At 39.5% G+C, this 17,448-nt stretch overlaps 1 protein-coding gene across 3 annotated transcripts in view; it reads right to left on the reverse strand.

Annotated features, from left to right (window-relative positions):
• The window catches only part of TNFAIP8 (TNF alpha induced protein 8), a 653,571-nt gene that overhangs the window by 226,443 nt on the left and 409,680 nt on the right, over window positions 1-17,448 (reverse strand). The window contains exon 1 of one of the 3 annotated variants that reach the window (XM_044059440.1): window positions 5,213-5,486. The exons of the other annotated variants lie outside the window; for them this stretch is intronic. Coding sequence (XP_043915375.1) covers window positions 5,213-5,273 — 61 coding nt within the window. The 5' untranslated portion in view covers window positions 5,274-5,486. Of the gene's footprint in view, window positions 1-5,212; window positions 5,487-17,448 lie in introns of those variants that run through there. 3 annotated transcript variants of the gene reach the window in all.

Raw genomic sequence — 17,448 nt, forward strand, 5'->3', positions numbered from 1 at the left:
CATTAGTAGCAATCAAATTACTCTACGTTAATGCTAAGGCATTCCCATAATAGGCAACGGTCTCCAAATCTCCTCTTATTTTACTACTTCAAATTAAAGACAAACCTTATTATCAACTTTCCTCACAAGATAAATAATGCAACTTTGCTCTGAATCATTTCCATTATAGTTCAGCCCTTAAAAGCTGAAATCCACAAAACGGAATATATTTGGAGGGCAACAGTATTACTTTAACTTTCTAAATGTTATAAATATTTGATAAAGCCATTATTTCCAGCCTTATTTTGCCCTCATCATAAGTGTGCAGTGAATTCCTTTGAGTTTGACAGCAAAACAACATAGCCTTCCTCACCCACTTCCTTCATTACTTTACTAGCTAGCTATGGTATAAAATGTTCAGTTTTTGCCCAATACACAACACTAAGGCTGATACCTATCAATTCAAAATATTTAGTTACTGTCAAAGTTGCATTCTTTCACTCTCACCACTTTCATGAACTTTAAACCAGTAGCATATTCAACCATTAATGGGCTTTCAGCCACTGGACAGCTCAGAAAAAATGTCCTGTTTCAGTTCCTGTAATACATCTCTACCCACCTTCCACCACTCTTCTATACGTCCTTCATACTCCATTCTGGATCTCAAGTCAGACCTCTCAATTACAGTAAGACAGAACCACTGAGGACAATGCCTTCATGAAAACATTATGTTAATGGAGGCTGGTAAAGCATGACAGACTTGCATACACTGAGGTCAGAAGTAGGCGCAGGCTGTTAAAGAGTGAAGCTCTTCATGCCATCTATGACACACGCATATCAAACTCTAGTAAACACTATTGCAAGCATACTGCAAAGTATTACTTAAATACCAACAAAAGTAAACATCAAGCAAATTCATGTAGTAAATTAATCAGCGAACATGTCCCAAGAAAACTCCATATTCAGGTCACCACATAATCACGTTACAGCTAGAGAGCAAAACAACTGTTTTCCACTTTTGATAATAGTGATTATACTACTGTCTACAATAGATATTTCAAGCACCAAAACGTGAAACAAAACATCTTAAACATGAAGACATCAACTGCATGAGTACGAGTGACAGATTCTTTACAGAAAGTAGCTCCTAAAGATGAATAAGAATTTGTGCAGCAGAGTTTAAAATGCAGTTGGCAAATGGCCATACTGTCAAACTGTAAACTACAAAAACCACTTCAGAAAGTCACAATACCCCAAAAAACAATGAACAAAATACACAATGACTGCAAGGAAATTGCATGGCCTGTGATATACAAACAGCACTTTTACTGAAAGGTGCCTTAGCTCAATCACTTCCAACAGAGGGGCTTTGTCCCAATTCCACTTCTCTGGTATACAAATAAAAGAAGCTAAGAGGTTCCTCATTTGTGATAAACTTCTTGCTTGATGGAATACATTCTGCAAGATTTAACAGAAATATAGACACCTGAGCATGTAAATTCTACCTTAAAAATGAGTAAATCATTAAGTAGATAAGGCCTGTAAAAATCAAGCACTTCAAAAATGAAACGGCAACAAAATGTGTTCATGTGACACTCCACAAAATTAACCTGAGTAGTCCTCAAAAAGTAAAAGATGATGGACATCCCATATATCAGAAAAGACTGAACCCTGACTGGAGGGGGTGAATGTATTCTTTTTAAGCAGATGATGAAGCCAGACAATCTGCATTTGTCAAACATCGAGAACACACTGACCTCACAGACTGAAAAAATGTCAAACTGTGACAATTGCATTAATGCACAGAGCATGCAGACTTTTGAAAACAACTGTAACTTGGATCTAATGATTCTCTGATGATGCAGTGACTTTCACAGTGCATTTGTATAAGGGTCCACCTAAGCTTCCACTGTATTCAGACAGCAACCCATTTATTACATGTAACGTGCCAAATGGTTCTCCCATTATTTCAGACTTTGCGTGGTGTTAATTGGAGGAAGGTACAGATGCTAATACTGGCATTACAAAGACGATTAAATGTATAGAAATGGTTCTACAGAAATACAACCCCATGGACACTTTTTGGCAGCACTTATACAGCTGCGCTCATTGAAAGTCTCACATCTGTGTTATCTGTACTCTGTGTCGGGGACATTACTGAAACAGCCCTGAGATCAGAGCACATTTACCCAGTGTTAAAACATAAGGAGAGAAGAGCAGCAAAGGGAAGAAGTTCAGTTACTTTGTAGGTTTAGCATACACACCTTTAAGTATTTTTCCTCCAGATTTTGAAGGTGCAGTTTTGATGAAAAGACTCCGCCATCACTATCACAGACCTGTAGTGTTACTGTGTTAATGGACCTTGTGCACAGCTTAACCAACCTGTACATCAGTACATTAACATTCTACACTAGTCTTACTGCTTTTACATCACTGCATTAAACATTCTGGCATTACACACTGAAACATAACCAGTGCATACTGCAACAATGCAGTCCCTCCTACAGACAATTTCAGGATTATATAGTGTTTACTGCAAAAACAAGTATGCACCACTGTAAAAAACAAATACCAACTAAACACTAACTTGTTTGGGATACAGTGAATCAACATTTTGTTTGGTTTTAATGAACAAGCAAAAGGATCAAAAAGGCAAACTTCCTTTCTTCTTGAGGGAAAGAAGCTAACAGAAAACACTAGTATGTGCTACTTCAGATGAAGTCATTACTTATTTCTGATGAAATAAACTGCATCATAATACTGGGAAATTTCACTACTGACTTCAGAAAAATACCACTCCAGCTTTACATGTCTTCTAAAAGCACCACCAGAATAGTCATACAATATCATTTTTGGTCAGCAAGATCATAGCCATACTTGTGGGTCAGTGCAGCCGCTAAGGAATGCTTTCGTCAAAACTACAAATTCTACGCCCAGCAGAACCAGCTGTTATCCATTCCAGGATTCCTTTACAGACTACAGCAGCAAATGTATGGCCTAGTCAGTATGTTGTAGTTGATCAAAACATTGTTATGCTTTTTAAACATTATGTATGTTTTATAAACACCATGATGCATTTTAGGCTATATGCCTAGGTTTGCTTCACAAGTTTACTACACTATCAAGCACTAGAGTTCATTATCTCTGGCTACTACTGTATAGATTATATATATAAATGCATCATACAACTGCAGATATAGAATTTAGTCCTCAAATTTTACATTTTATGCTATCTAGCAGACAAACTACAAATTATCAATGCAGTATAACACTACACAAAGTTTTATTCATCCGTGCAATGCATTTCTGAAACTATGTCACATTCCACACATTCTGGAAGGCTGCATCCCAAGTAAGATACTGTCTCACACCCCCCCCCCCCCGTGCTTGGGGGGGGGGTGCCTTGTCACATTGTCTGCAAGTACTCCAGCTTTCTCACAAAAACAGTGTGGCTAACTGGCTACTCCAAACCTATATATTGTATTTACTTTAGCTCTGGCCAAGGTCATGACTAGAAGTGTTTGGAGGACAGTTCTCTTAGCTGGCTAACAAATGATAACATTAAATTAAAAGATTAAAAGAAAAAAAAAGTAAGACATGATTACACATACATACATGAGCAATTAATTCCTTCAGTTCTTTAAGCCTTGTGCTGCAGACCCTTCCCCACATCTGCCCTCCCTCTTCAAGACAGTCTCTAAGTGAAAAATACCTTGCAATGTTTGTAACAGTTAATTTCTATGCCATATAAACAACTCTTTCACAAAGCTCCGCTAGCATTTCTCTATGAATTTTTTCACAGCTACCCAGATCAGTGAAAAAGCCTAAATTGTAGAGAGGAAGTTGTGAAGCAAATTAAATAGCTTTTGCTACTTGACTTCACAATAACTGTTTCACTGCCTGCCCTGACTAAACTTTTCCTTTCTTGAGACTAGGCAGTAAGTAGCAGTGCATGTAGAATCTGCTATAGTGATGCACAATCAGAAACAAGTAAAATACAAACAATTAGGATAAAAATGCTGCAATATATTCCTTTTCAAACTAAGCATAATTCTTACTTCTTAAACTTTGCAATGTTGTTCCATGCATCTTCAGAAAAGCATAGTTTAGATATAATGTGACATTCAGTAATACTTTACTGGTTAGCTTCCTGACTCGGTGAAAAGAGGTTTTCTGCACATAAGAGAAGTCACTCTGTTCCACATAATTTGTAAGCTCACAAAAGACTGCAACTACTGCCAAGGCCAGCAATTCAGATGTGGAGACAAACTTTAATCATCATGATGGAAATGCCTTTCTTACTGAAATGTTCAACTGACTTCAAAAAACTGCCTTTCGTTTATTTTCCTTTCAAAGCGCCTCCTGCAACCGTGGAAGCTTAATGATTTACTTATGTAAACCTGTGAGAAAATAGTTAAAAAGCATGCTGTTTTCCTGATTATATCTGCATCAATGTGCACGAAAAATGTGTCAATGCTTTCTCTCTCCACTTCTTGTTTTAGCAGTCTGCTAATCTGGCCTCAATGAGAAAGACAGATTCTAACTTCAAAACTATTCACTTCCTTTGGGGCTTCTTCTACTTTCTTTTTTGTAACTGCAGGCTTATTTTCCTGTTTTCTCACATCACAAATTGTGCTTTGTATACCCTAAATAGTTGCAGGACGGCAAAAGAGCCATAGCTAGTGAACAATCGTGTTTTTCTTGGAATAAATCCATTAAATCCACATGCTCTCCAGTAAAGCACTGAAAAGAACTCTTGCTCAAGCTGTTTAGTTCATGGAACACTCAAGTAAATAAATCTGTAACATACAAACCCACTAGTAGCTTTAAACGTTAAGTGGAAAGTGTTACCTCCTAAAGTTAAACCATTCCTCAGTGCTGCTATGGCTATATTACTCACAGACATGACAGGCATACATGATAAAATGTGTGCTGTATACTCAGTATTCCTTCTAACGACTTCTCAGTTCCAGGTGCAGATAATCAAAACAAACTCCATAAACTAATGCAGCATTAAGTCCAGATGTTAAAATTCAGTAGATACTTAAGACTAGAAAAAAAAATCCAAGGTTTCAAACTGACGTCTTCTGTATCACGTTATAGCAAACTGAAGGCATGTACATTTTTCTGATCTCCTCTCCTCTACTATTGCCGCTGACAGAAATGGTATATGTAGGAATGAACAGCACAAGGTTTCATTACTGTTATAATAAGAAAATAACTAAAACCATACCGTCTTTAGAATCCTCAGCTTCTGAGCCCATACTTTCTGTGGAGATCACTGCAGAACACATTGTAGCTGTAGCACACTCCAAATGAAACTGAGTCAACTTGTTACGAAAAAAGCAAGGATTAAAAGGGAAAGTTCTGTAAACTTGACAAATCAAAGCTTAGCTATGGCATACTGATTCCACCTCCCTGCCGAGTAACAGGCAGCCAAAGAGACAGACAACATGCATACTTGGTGGCAGTTCATAAACTGAAGTTTTTTCTTCTCGTCCCACTGGAGTTTTAGCTCAGGGTGGGGTTCTACTTTTTAGCACATGCCATGATTTTTGGCCATGTGACATCAGCAGCAATCATGCAGTGGGCCGGGCTGTGAGGCACAGCAGGCTCTGCTCCAAGTCAGCATTTCATTTGACTGACCACAAAAGGCCTTACTCTTCCAGCTTCAAGAAAAAATTAAGCTAGATTATCATAACTTGCTTTACCTTTCAGCATCTTTAGTTACTCTGCTCAGCCTTATTATTTATTTTTTTGTAGCCATGTGGGTTCAAACACACACACATACCCCTTACATTTTCTTAACAGTTTGCACTTTCAAAGGCCACTAAGAAAACAACCACAGCTAAGCTGAAAGTGAAGCTGCTGTAAGAACATTACATCTTTTATTGGGGGGGTAGAAGCCTGGGTGAAAAGAGTACATTTCCACTTCTTTTTACACTGGGGTAAAAGTAAAGATAAACACAGTAGCATTTCTGAGATTATTTGTTTTTACTGCTTTACTATTGGTATTTGTTCTTGTTAATGTTATGCATCCCAGTGTGTGTCTCTCAGTGTAAGACAGAGAAAACATGTTCATACAGTATAGAATGACATTAGTTTCAGTGGAATATACAGACTTGCAGATGTACATCTGGTAGTCAAACTGTCTTCACATCAAACTCAGTAAATGGCATTTCTAAATGTGCAAGTTCCGCCACTCCCCCCTCCCTCTGTTTTAGCAACAGCAGTATGGCTATACACACATACAGCTGAGAAAAAGACTCCCTTCTCAAGCCTGTCTGACACAAACAACACCCTGTTAGTAAACCCCTCCCCCATATTTTCCTCTAACCACCTATTATTTCTTAATAGCTACAGTGGCATTTTTATCACTTACCACCCACTTAGAAAGCTTGCTATACTTTTCCACCCAACTCTCAATGAAAGATGCTACTCCAGTATGTACACTCAAAAGGCAAGTCATTTATTTATATTTGTTTACTGGAGTAGTGCACTGATCAATATTGACCAATTTCAGGCTCAGCCCAGGTGAAATACAAAACATTTCACAAACAAAAAATACAGAAATGTAAGCAATGACTAAGTAATTCAGACTAATTACATGGGAATAACTGTGTATATATATTCCAGTGAGAAAGAACAATATATACATTAGTTTCTAAAGTGGGTCAATCTTCAGTGAATTGAATGAAGAAGTGCTTTTTAAAAAGCTGCATTCTGAATTTGGAACAAGTGCTGATTTCCTTAGTGTTGATGGGAGAGCTTGCCAAAGAGTAAGAACAGAAAGTATGTGCAGTGCTGTGAAGTTTGGTTCTTGGGGTAATGAGAGTTGGGGTGGCTTGTGACCAGTGTCTCAGGTTGTATGAGGAGGTTCTAATGATGTCTAGCTGCAAGGAGAGGAAATGTGGTGGAGTTGGAGTAGTTTGTAAAGATGGGATCCCAAAAGGAGGTTAGATCTTTGTTTTATGGATAGCCATATGGCTTTTTCTAGGGTGATGCAGAGTCATAACCTCTCCTGTACCATCCTTCCCCAGATGCATCCTCTCTCACAATTCTAGAGCCTTCTGCATCCATGCCAGGTCTCCTCTTTCCCATTTCCAATGACTAACTCAAGGCTACCCATCTTCTCATCATTCTGCTTACCATCTAACCCTTCTCGGCACTTTTTCCACTAACTTACCATTCTGCTCAGTAAATGGCCTTCACAACTATATACAAGGATGCAAACATGGCCTAAACAATGTCTTGTAGAGAAGCAAGATTTCTTCTCTATTCTTGGAGTTGAGCATGCCCAGAGTACCTCAAAGGCTGTTTGCTTTAGTCATCATTCTCATGGCTCCTGATGACTTAAGGTCCTCATAATTGAAGTACAGAAGCTTACTACCAGTGAACCCCATATACAACAGCTCCACTAATCTGGCTTCTGTACATCATTTTTACTGTAATGCACATCACCCCAACACAGTAACACATCTTACATCTACACCTGCAGTACTGTCTAGCATGACAACATTCATGAAAACCAATGGCAAAAACTGACGGCTGTGTTACCCTACTAGCCAAAACTGTCTCAGTAGACATCAAGTCCCTTTCCTATTACTCTTTCCATCTACCTAGCTTTCAATGCACCTTACTACCGTGTGACTCTCAACCAAGCATTATTTCTTCTGATCGAAGTCCTCAGAGAATACAGATATGGTGCATCTACTGACCTGCCCTTACTTACTTCAGAAGGTAACTTGTTCAAAAAACTAAGACAGGAATGATGCTGAGTCCATGCTGCCCCTCATTTGGATGACCATTATCCATGAAAACAATGCCAACCTCTCCATTAGACTTTAAAACTACTAGGCTTAACTACTCAGACTATTGTGTATCCCCCCCCCCATAAATAAGACATCTCAGATGTCCACCTTCACTCCACAGGCACAGCTCTCTTACCCTCTTAATCAGTGCACTAATTGAATATATAACAATTTCAGGTGGAAAATAATCTGGTTCTTATGCTTCATCCTATTACAAAAGCTGCAATGTACTGTTCGACACTCTGTCTGAAACTTTCTTATGACTCTAATTCATACCATTAATTACAAGCTCCCTTCTTAGACAGGTGACCTTCCTTCTCTTTTCTCTTTTAAATAATAATGCAAATAATTTACTAAAGTCTTCCCCTTGTTTCCATGCTTTCCTGACTCTCCCCTTGTCCTCACAATTCACATACTACCCAGGCCATCTAAAATATTTTCCCCATCCCATAACCCCTCTGCCAACTTTTTCCTGTTTTGTCTTAGACCTCCTAACCTTTCTGCCAACCTGCCTCCTTGGCTTTTCATACTCCTCTCTATGTGCATTCCTTTCCAGCTCCGTTCCCTGGGCACTCCTACTTCATTGCAGTATTCAATCAACAAAAATCTCCCCTAATTTTACCCTCCTTCTCCATGAATGCTCCTACACCAGATAATTCTCTGTCCTCAGTGATGCCTCTTATACTCACTGCATTCCATCTCAACCTTAAAACCAAAACTGTGTTGATAAACGTCCCCCAACTTTCCCATTAGCACTTCTGTTCCTTTACAGCAAAGAAGCAGCCTGCTTCCATTAGGTAAAATCTCATTATGTTAAGTTGATTCCTAGTAACTAATCAGTAAAATGCCCCTTCTGCTCTTTTACTTTACGAGACAAAAATTACATAGCATCTACCCTTCCTGTTCTTAACTACATGCCTTTGCACCAGCACCACCTCAGAAAATAGCACTGAACTACATTATACAGCAGTCTTATCAGCCTCTCGCATCACTTCTCCCAGACTGTTCATCTGTATCCATATGCAGCAGCCTCAGTCTGTGCCAATGACCCAAGTTACTTACTACTTGTCCAGTCCCTCCCATGTCAAACCCAGGACGGCTTAAACATATCACAAACATCTGATCTATCCCTGTTTTCCAACTAATCTCCTAGTAACAAAGTTGACTACAAACCAGTTCCTCTACAATAAACTTCAGCCATTTTGATAACAACTGACAACACTTTCCCCAGCAACAGACTTTCCAATCATCTGTTCAAACCTATTCAGTAACAGATATATTCACCACCACAATCAATATGTATAAAAGGCCCTCTACAGAAAGTATTTGTTGGGGTTTCCTTTACTGGTATAGCCAAAAAATGGCACAACTCTTGAAATATTCAGCTCCCGAGCACAGAAACATGCTCCTAACCTTATATAAAATGAATGCTACATGCCATGATATTGTGTACCGGTTAAGAGGATGCAACCAGCATCTGCATTCTCCAGTTCAGCCTTCACATATTGCGTAAGCAAACCATGACACAAACACACACAAATAGAAACTTGTATACTTGCTTGGCTTACAACAAAATCCATCCACTGAAGTTGACCCCAGGAGGTTGAAATAAGCAGTAAGCATCAACTGTGGAGGGTCTTCTTGAGAAACTAATATGGCGAGTATCTATTGTTTGTATCTGACTTCAAAGGCTCTACGAAGCTGTAAAAACTTTTAATCCTCCCTAGAAGGCCTAAAGACAAGAACTGAGAAGGCAGAGTCCTGAAGCAACAAGGTGAAAAAGAAGGCCCTACTTCCCCAGTCACAGTCCAAGCAGCAATGCTTGGCAAACATGTGAACCAACGACCAACAGACTAATGTATACAGCCTTAAAAAAACTAAAGTCTTTCACATAATTAGTCGATGTACTGGTGGCCCAGGTGCTTGACAGCAGAAAACATCTAACGCATTGGACAAAGTTTGCTTAACCACAGTCAACTCTTCCTTACCCACAGCAAGATAGAGAGTGAAACAACTGGACCATTTTTTCTGAACTCATGCGGCCTTCACATACGAGACCCAAGCTAGAAGAGCATGTCAAGAGTATAAAAGGCTCTCTCCCACTGGATTCACCAATAGTGAATGTGATAGTTTAAGGACTGTACCCTAAAAACGACCTGCAGCTCACATACAGACAAAAGTGATGACCACAATGTCTTTCATCAGACAAACTTCAGAGTCACACTGAACCATCCATTTCAAATGCAGCATCAGTATCAGTGTCTCAGCAGGTAGCATATTAGCCTTTGGTGCTGGCAGATCAGAAGGCTGTGGGTTCTGTTCCCACATCAGATGACTGGACTCATTCTTTCATTAACGATACTGCAGTGCAGCATTAGGAGTGCAGCACATCTGAGTGCGAGTTCCCTCAGATTAGATGTTAAATCAAAGTCCCACTTATCTGAGATAATGGTAGCTCAGGTGGATGTAAAAGAATCCCCACCACTTATTGAAGAGAGCAGGCGAAGTTCTAAGGTGTCCTGTTCAATTTTTACCTACTAAAGTATGAATACCACACCACAGGTCTTCCCTGAGAACAGTTAGCTGGCCTAATTAGACTAACCCAGTCAACAAATGGGAAATAAATAAAATTAACAGAACTGGCAAGACAGTCAAGGATGAAGAAGGTTCTTTCAAATGTACGTGAATATGCAAAAGATCTTTTAACAAACTACTTGATAAGCCAAATCGAAGGCCCATTGCTGTCTGCCAAAATGTTATTCTATGCCAAAAATGCTGAAAGCAAGCATTTTGATAATGGAATATGAGAGGTTCTGTTACACAGACAAAGACAGGTCAGGACCACATGCAACCAAACTGAGGCAGTAGATTATACCTCTCCACCTAGATGGAGAACCTCTTCCAAGTTACAGCATCTGACTTGCAAAGGAAGGTCAAGCCATCAAGAGTAAAACAGCCAAACCAACAGCCATGTACAGAAGTAGAGATGGTTGTGATTTAACTGTGGGGACTTCCTAGATGTGTAATGAGATATGTTCCTAAATTACACGGAATGTGACGGCCTGAAACCACACACATTTAACCACAATTCCTGTACTGCTAAGAACCTGACTGCCCGAAACCATTCGCTTCTCTCAACTACCACAGCAGAGAGAATTGGAGGGAACGTGCACAGTTACTCCCACCACATCAAGATAGGCAGAATGCATCTGCACCCCCCCCCCCCGATGGAGATACAAGTCAGGAAGTCTGATGGTACATTCACTTCCCCTGAAAGTGACCAGCTGTACAGATGGCCTAGTACTGAGCCACTGCAAGATCTACATCACTTCTCTGCAGAGTAGATATGAGCACATGACAACTTGTTTGTTCATACACCACACCATGACCTAGTTCCCAAAAGTAGTGTGGGGTGTTAAGCTTCAGCTCTTCCTCTCTCTAGAACCTGTAGGCTAAGAATACCTCCGTTAGTTCAAGTGGTTGTACGTGAATCCCCCCTTTTCCCAGAGTCTTCATTTTACTCTGCACTGTGAAGTTGCCCAGATAGGCTCTCAAATCTACCAATGAAGCATCCACCAGCTGAAGTTCAGCCAAATAAAAACTGATCCCATACAGAGACTGGTGGTCACAGTCCACCACTGGAAAGTCCAGTTAAAATATTTGGACAGTTCAAAAGCCTGGCCACAAAAGCTTCTTTGTCTACTGAAGCATCCTCATCAATAAACATGGGAACAGTTCAATAATGATTAGGCCTAGAAGTGTCCATGCCTCAACACACTTGCATTTTCATTCAGATTGCCACGGTTTTGACTTCCTTTGTATTCTGTGGGTAGGAGCACTAAACCCACAAGCACTGCCTCTCCAAATGAAAAAAATCTTCTGGTTGGGACAAGATAATGTATCCCAGTTTATTGTTGCCTCCAAGGCCCTGCAACCATAGCAGGGCTTAAGCAAGGGCATCAGCTGCAAGCCATCCATGTAGGGGAGTGCAGTAAGCCCTCTCTCATGCAAGACCTCCATCATCTGGCACAGAGGAGAAAATTAATAGAAATTGTTTATTTTTAAAATGAAAAACATCCATGGCAAGACCCCACACACAGACGCTCTCCACCTGAAAATCTGACATATCAGATATGCTTGTTGAATATGCTGAGGTCTTGGATGGACTGAAAACCTCCCAACCTTTTTGCAACAAGGAAAACAACCATTTACCTTTAACTTATGGAGAAAAAGGATCTAAAGGCCTTTCCAGGGGTATAGCTCCAGTCTGCTCTATGTTACAGAGCCCATCTGGTCCTTCAGTGGAGCATTTTCTGCAAAACCACTTAAAAGTTTCCAGAAATGACAAACTGAAACCATATGCAAAACTAAAGGATCTTTAACCCAGTTACGGGAACTGTTACAAACTTGGAAAAACTGGCCTCTGACAGATAGTACTAATGGGAAGAGTTAGGACTGCTACAATGTCACTTGTTATCTTCCTGGGAGGCTTCACCACCACTGCAAATGAGGAAAAACGATCTGAGAATTATGTGCAATCACTGTTATTTAATGGAGTTGCTGCTGCTTATTGAGAAACAGGGCTGCTCTGAAAGAAGTTCTATTAGATTAGTGGTGGGAGGGGAGATCATATACAAAGTACAGTTGTGTTAGTTAAACTTAACACAACAGTAGATGTTCAAATGATCACTGCTGCAGTAGCCTTAGCTATATGGATTATAGTCTACCAAGGATAAAATTGCCAGACATCTTCCAAACCTTCAGGGCACCTCACACACACCCAGATTGTTTGGCAGCTCTAGCTGAGCTGACTAAAACACAAGTTTGGGAGCAAAGCCCTTCAGAGCTTTCCTGCCAGCAGAGAGAGGAGGCTGAGCTATGAAAGGACAATGTTAGGAACAACAAAAAAATAAATGTCCACATCCTGGCATAAAAAAAAAAAAACAAGTGGGAATGGAGAGAGGGAGTGGCTACTGCAGCAATGATCACTCAAACATCTGTTAAGGCAAGTTTAACTTGCACAGCTGTCCTACGGTCATCCTACTGTTCACTTCTGCAGCAGCCTTAGCTATATGGGTATATCATCTTACCTAACTAAATCTGGGAGGTGTAAGGAGCAAAGCTTGATCCGGACCTAGAGAAGGAATCAAAGTGTTTTGTAAAAGTATGTACAGAGGACCAGGTAGCAGTTTCTAGAATACCTGTAGAATGCAACCCTTTCCAAAAATCCATAGATTAAGCCAAGACCCTGGTAGAGTGGGTCTTGACACTGCTGGAATAGTTTTGTTATGGTGAATAGAACAAAAGGTAATAGCTTTAGGCAACCATTTAGAAATAGTCTGTATTGACACAAGGTGTCCCTTCATCTTATCTTCACAAGGAATGAACAATTGATCCTAAAATAATAAAGATTTAGCTGTGTCAAGACAGCACCAGAGTTGTCTGCTGACATCCAATGTACAGAGAATCCGTTCTCACTCATTGTTAGGTTCAGGAAAAAAACTGGAGAGATGGATAGTTTGACAAAGTAAACTTGGACACCACTTCAGACATAAAAGGATTAGTTCTCAAATAAACCCTGTTCCTATGGAAAATGAGAAACAGCTGACTCACCATAAGAGCCTGTAAGTCAGACACTCTTCTGCAGAGGTCAGAGCAATCAGTAAAACTGTATTCCATGTTAAGAAACTCAAGTCAGCCAAGTTAGCTGGTTCAATTGGAGCAAGTGTTAGCTTCTCTAACACAAAATTAAGATCCCAATGAAGACCTTTTAAGCAGAACCCTTTTCAAGAACATTTTGACAGCAGACTGCATTGAAAGAGGAGGATCCATGGGCAGACATGCTGAAATGGCTGAAAAATGAACCGTGACAGAAGAATATGAAAGGCCATAGGACAGTAACTCACACAAATATTGTAGAACCAAAGGACTAGCCCTGAATGGGTGCTGGTTATGTTGCTGGCAGTGGCTAGAAAACCTTTTCCATTTGCTAATATACGGCTTTCTAATAGCAGGCTTTCTTGCATTCATTTGTACCTGCTGCATGTCCTCAGCAAACAGGTGCCTAAAAGGAATTAAGACCCTGTCATCCACGTAGTCAACTGAAGTTGACTGATGTCAGGGTGTATCAAATCCTCCCCTGTTCTTATGCGAGTAGATCCAGTCTGAGAGGAATCTTGTGATAATTGCCCCAAGACATTTCCAAAAGAAGGGAGAACTATGGTTGCCTGGGCCAGAAGGAAGTCACCACAATGACCTTGGGGGTAACCTTCTGAATCTTCAGAAGTACCCCAGTTATTACTGGAAATGATGGTAAAGCATACAGGAAAAGAAAAGGGATCTGTCTTCCAGGTCTTCTTGCATGGAGTCCTGGAACAGAATCTTGCCAGTTGATTGGTGAGAGAGAAGGCAAAGAGGGCTACTTGAGGAACTCCATACAGATTGATCAAATCTTGTCAGACCCCCCATCTAGTTTCCATTTGTGAGGGTCTGCCCTGGTCCTGCTCAGCTTGTCTGTCCCACAGTTTTGCTCTGACAAAATGTAGGATGGCTGTAGACAGACTGTGCAGTGGAAGCTATATCCCAAGCTAACATAGCTAGTCTGCAAAAGGATACAACATAGTCCCTCCTCCTTGCTTGCTGATGTACCACATGACTATGGTATTGTCTTTAATCACTCAAAGAGGTCCTGGGGACCAAAGATGGTTTATACAGTTAAGTGTCTTGATCAGAGCAAGCATCTGCTTGATACTCATGCTTGCATCTGTCCATAGTTTCCAACACTCCTTGCACTTGTATCCCTAATGAAACTGCTTCCCAAGCAAAGTCCAAAGCTTCTGTGGTTATTGCATGGGAGCAGGGAAAAGATTTCTCTTCTGACAAACTCCAGCACTGGAATTTGAAAAGATAAAGGGTGTTGATGCTGGGACTAAGGAGTTTTCAGCTACCAATGTATTTTTCTCATGTGGAGTCTTGCCAGGGGTATCCCAAGAATCACAGATGCCATGAAACCCAAAATCCTGAGCTATTCCCTCACAGTGACCAATGTCTAAGTGGAAAACCTTAGAAACAGATCTAGATAAAGATCTAGTTTTCCCATGAAAGAGAAGCTCTTTGATCTATGGTGTCTCACTGTCATCCCAGGAATACAAAATACATGTGTGAAGGAGTCAATAAAGACTTTTGAATGTTGTCTTGAAATCCCAGCTTGTGTAAGACATCTCTTACCCAAGAGAGAGAGATTCCTGACACTTTGAATAATACTCTGCACATCTAAACAAGTCACTTAAGTACAACAAATGTGGAGGCCTTGTAGTTCTCAAAGAGCTATAACTGGAGCTAGATACTTTGCGAACACTCTTAGTGCAGTAGATAGTGCAAAGGATAAGGCTGAGAACTAGTAATGTGATCCAGACAACAAAACCTTTAAAAAAGAATCTAAAGTCTGGATGAATAGGGATTTGATAATAACCATCTTAAGTCTAGTGTTGCTAGAAAACTTGAAAAAGGATGAAGCAGCAACATGTTGTGAAATGACATCATTTTGAAGTTGAGCACTATCGCAAACAGGTTTAGGAAAGAAAAACTGTATCCACTTCTCCCAGGTAACAAATGAAAAACAAAAATTCACCAAGTCATGAAAAAAGAGCCAGACTCCAACAACTTAGCGCTTTTGTTCATTTTAATGATAAAACACAAACTTCATCAGAATAAATGTTTCAATATAACATCACCATTTTATATTAAAAAACATTACAAAGTCAACCAATTAGGACACATATAAGCAACTGAACAATCCTACCTTATAAAATGGGTATATACCAAGACTAAAAAGTCACTGCAAACTTAGTAAACTTGCACAATAAATATTGTATATATATATATATATATATATATATATATATATATATATATATAAAACACTGGTCAAATAATGTAAAAACTTTAATAAGTTTATTATTTTTTTTTTTTTACATTTAAGTTTCTGCATTTGTAGAAAACACTTGATATTTTTAGTTTCATTCAGTCCTGGCAAATAATATGCACATAAAGCTATCTGCCATTTGCTCTCCCTACACTCTATTAACGCTTTAAAGTCACCAACAAATACCCCCCGAATCAACAGCTTCTAATACAAAAAATGTGACCTTTTTAAAGTTGTTACAAACCATGGCATGACATGCCAGTGCATTAGTCGTGTCCTTGTTTTTAATCACAAGAACATGTTCATAGATCCTTTTACCTAAGGTTCTTACGGTTTTGCCTATGTAAAACTTGTGCAGGAACTACACACTGCATGTGGAATTGCAACTGTAACGGCCTCTAGCCCATAAAATGTTTTTAGAATGTTTTGAGTTCAACAGAACCTGAAGTGACAATGAATCTACACTTTCTGCAATGGCCATAAGTAAAGGTACCAAAGGATGCTCGTCCTCCTCTGTTGGAATCACCATCAAAAATTAACTTCAGATTCAACTTTCTTAAATACAATTTGAAGTCAACTATTAAGTTAGTAATATTAACATTGATGGAATATACGTAAAACCATGCTGTAATACATTAACAGTATCTTTAGACAAAGTCTCACCGCTTAAATTCACAATGTCTTGTATAAGTTTGTTTTCCTTCTGTTCTTCCCTCACTCCTTATTGGTGCTATGTGCATTCTTTGACCATTTTGGGGTCTTTTGATTCCCTGACTTGTCCACTAAAAAACGCCCACTAACAGTGGATGCTGAAGAAACAATATTTTGTGGCTCAGAGTGGCTATTAGAAGACACAGTATCAGTCTGAACAGACACATTAGTTGGTGACTTAATTAGAGGCCACAGTTAATTGACAATTATTCTCATTAACAATTGTAATTCCGGACCTCTTTATGTTAACCGCACCTCTCTGCACAGGTACGCTGTGTTATCTTTAAAAGCTGCAAGGTCTCTATTCAACTTGCCCTGTTTTCTGTTAACAAAGTAGCCTTTTGTCTGTCTTCTTTAACAGAAATACTATCATATAATGACTTCAGATGGGAAAAACAACCAAACACTCTGATTTTAGCGTCCAATGTCTCCATTTCAATCCTTAACTGTGATAAGTCAACTTTGTAGTGTGCAATCAATGTATTCATGAGAGACAAACCTGCACCATTAAAAAGCTCTACTAGTTGTTGGTGCAAGGGGTCACCTTGCTTAACACAATTAGGAAATCTGTATAAACGCAGGCCTCGAGGAACACAGCCCAGTTTAACATTTTCCTCCAAATAGGCTACTTCCATTTGTAAGGCAATAGACCTTTAGAACAGCTTTTCCTAAGCAGAAATATCAGCTTTGCAAGTCTCTAAGTTGTCAGAAACAGTTTGTTCATTAGTGACACCAATAACACTTTAAAGTCACCAACAAATACCCTTGAATCAACAGCATCTAATACAAAAAATGTGAACTTTGTAAAGTTGTTACAAACCATGGCATGACGTGCCAATGCATTAGCTATGTCCTTGTTTGTCAGTTCAGGTTCTGTTGAACTCAAACATTCTAGAAAAAAATTATGGGCTAGAGGTCATTACAGTTACGATTCCACATGTGTTGTCTATACTGCAGTGTATAATTCCTGCATAAGTTTTTATATAGGCAAAACCATAAGAACCTTGGGTAAAATGATCTACA

Source organism: Protopterus annectens, chromosome 17.part0, assembly GCF_019279795.1.
Source record: "Protopterus annectens isolate FY-2018-M chromosome 17.part0, PAN1.0, whole genome shotgun sequence".
Taxonomy (NCBI): Eukaryota; Metazoa; Chordata; order Ceratodontiformes; family Protopteridae; genus Protopterus; species Protopterus annectens.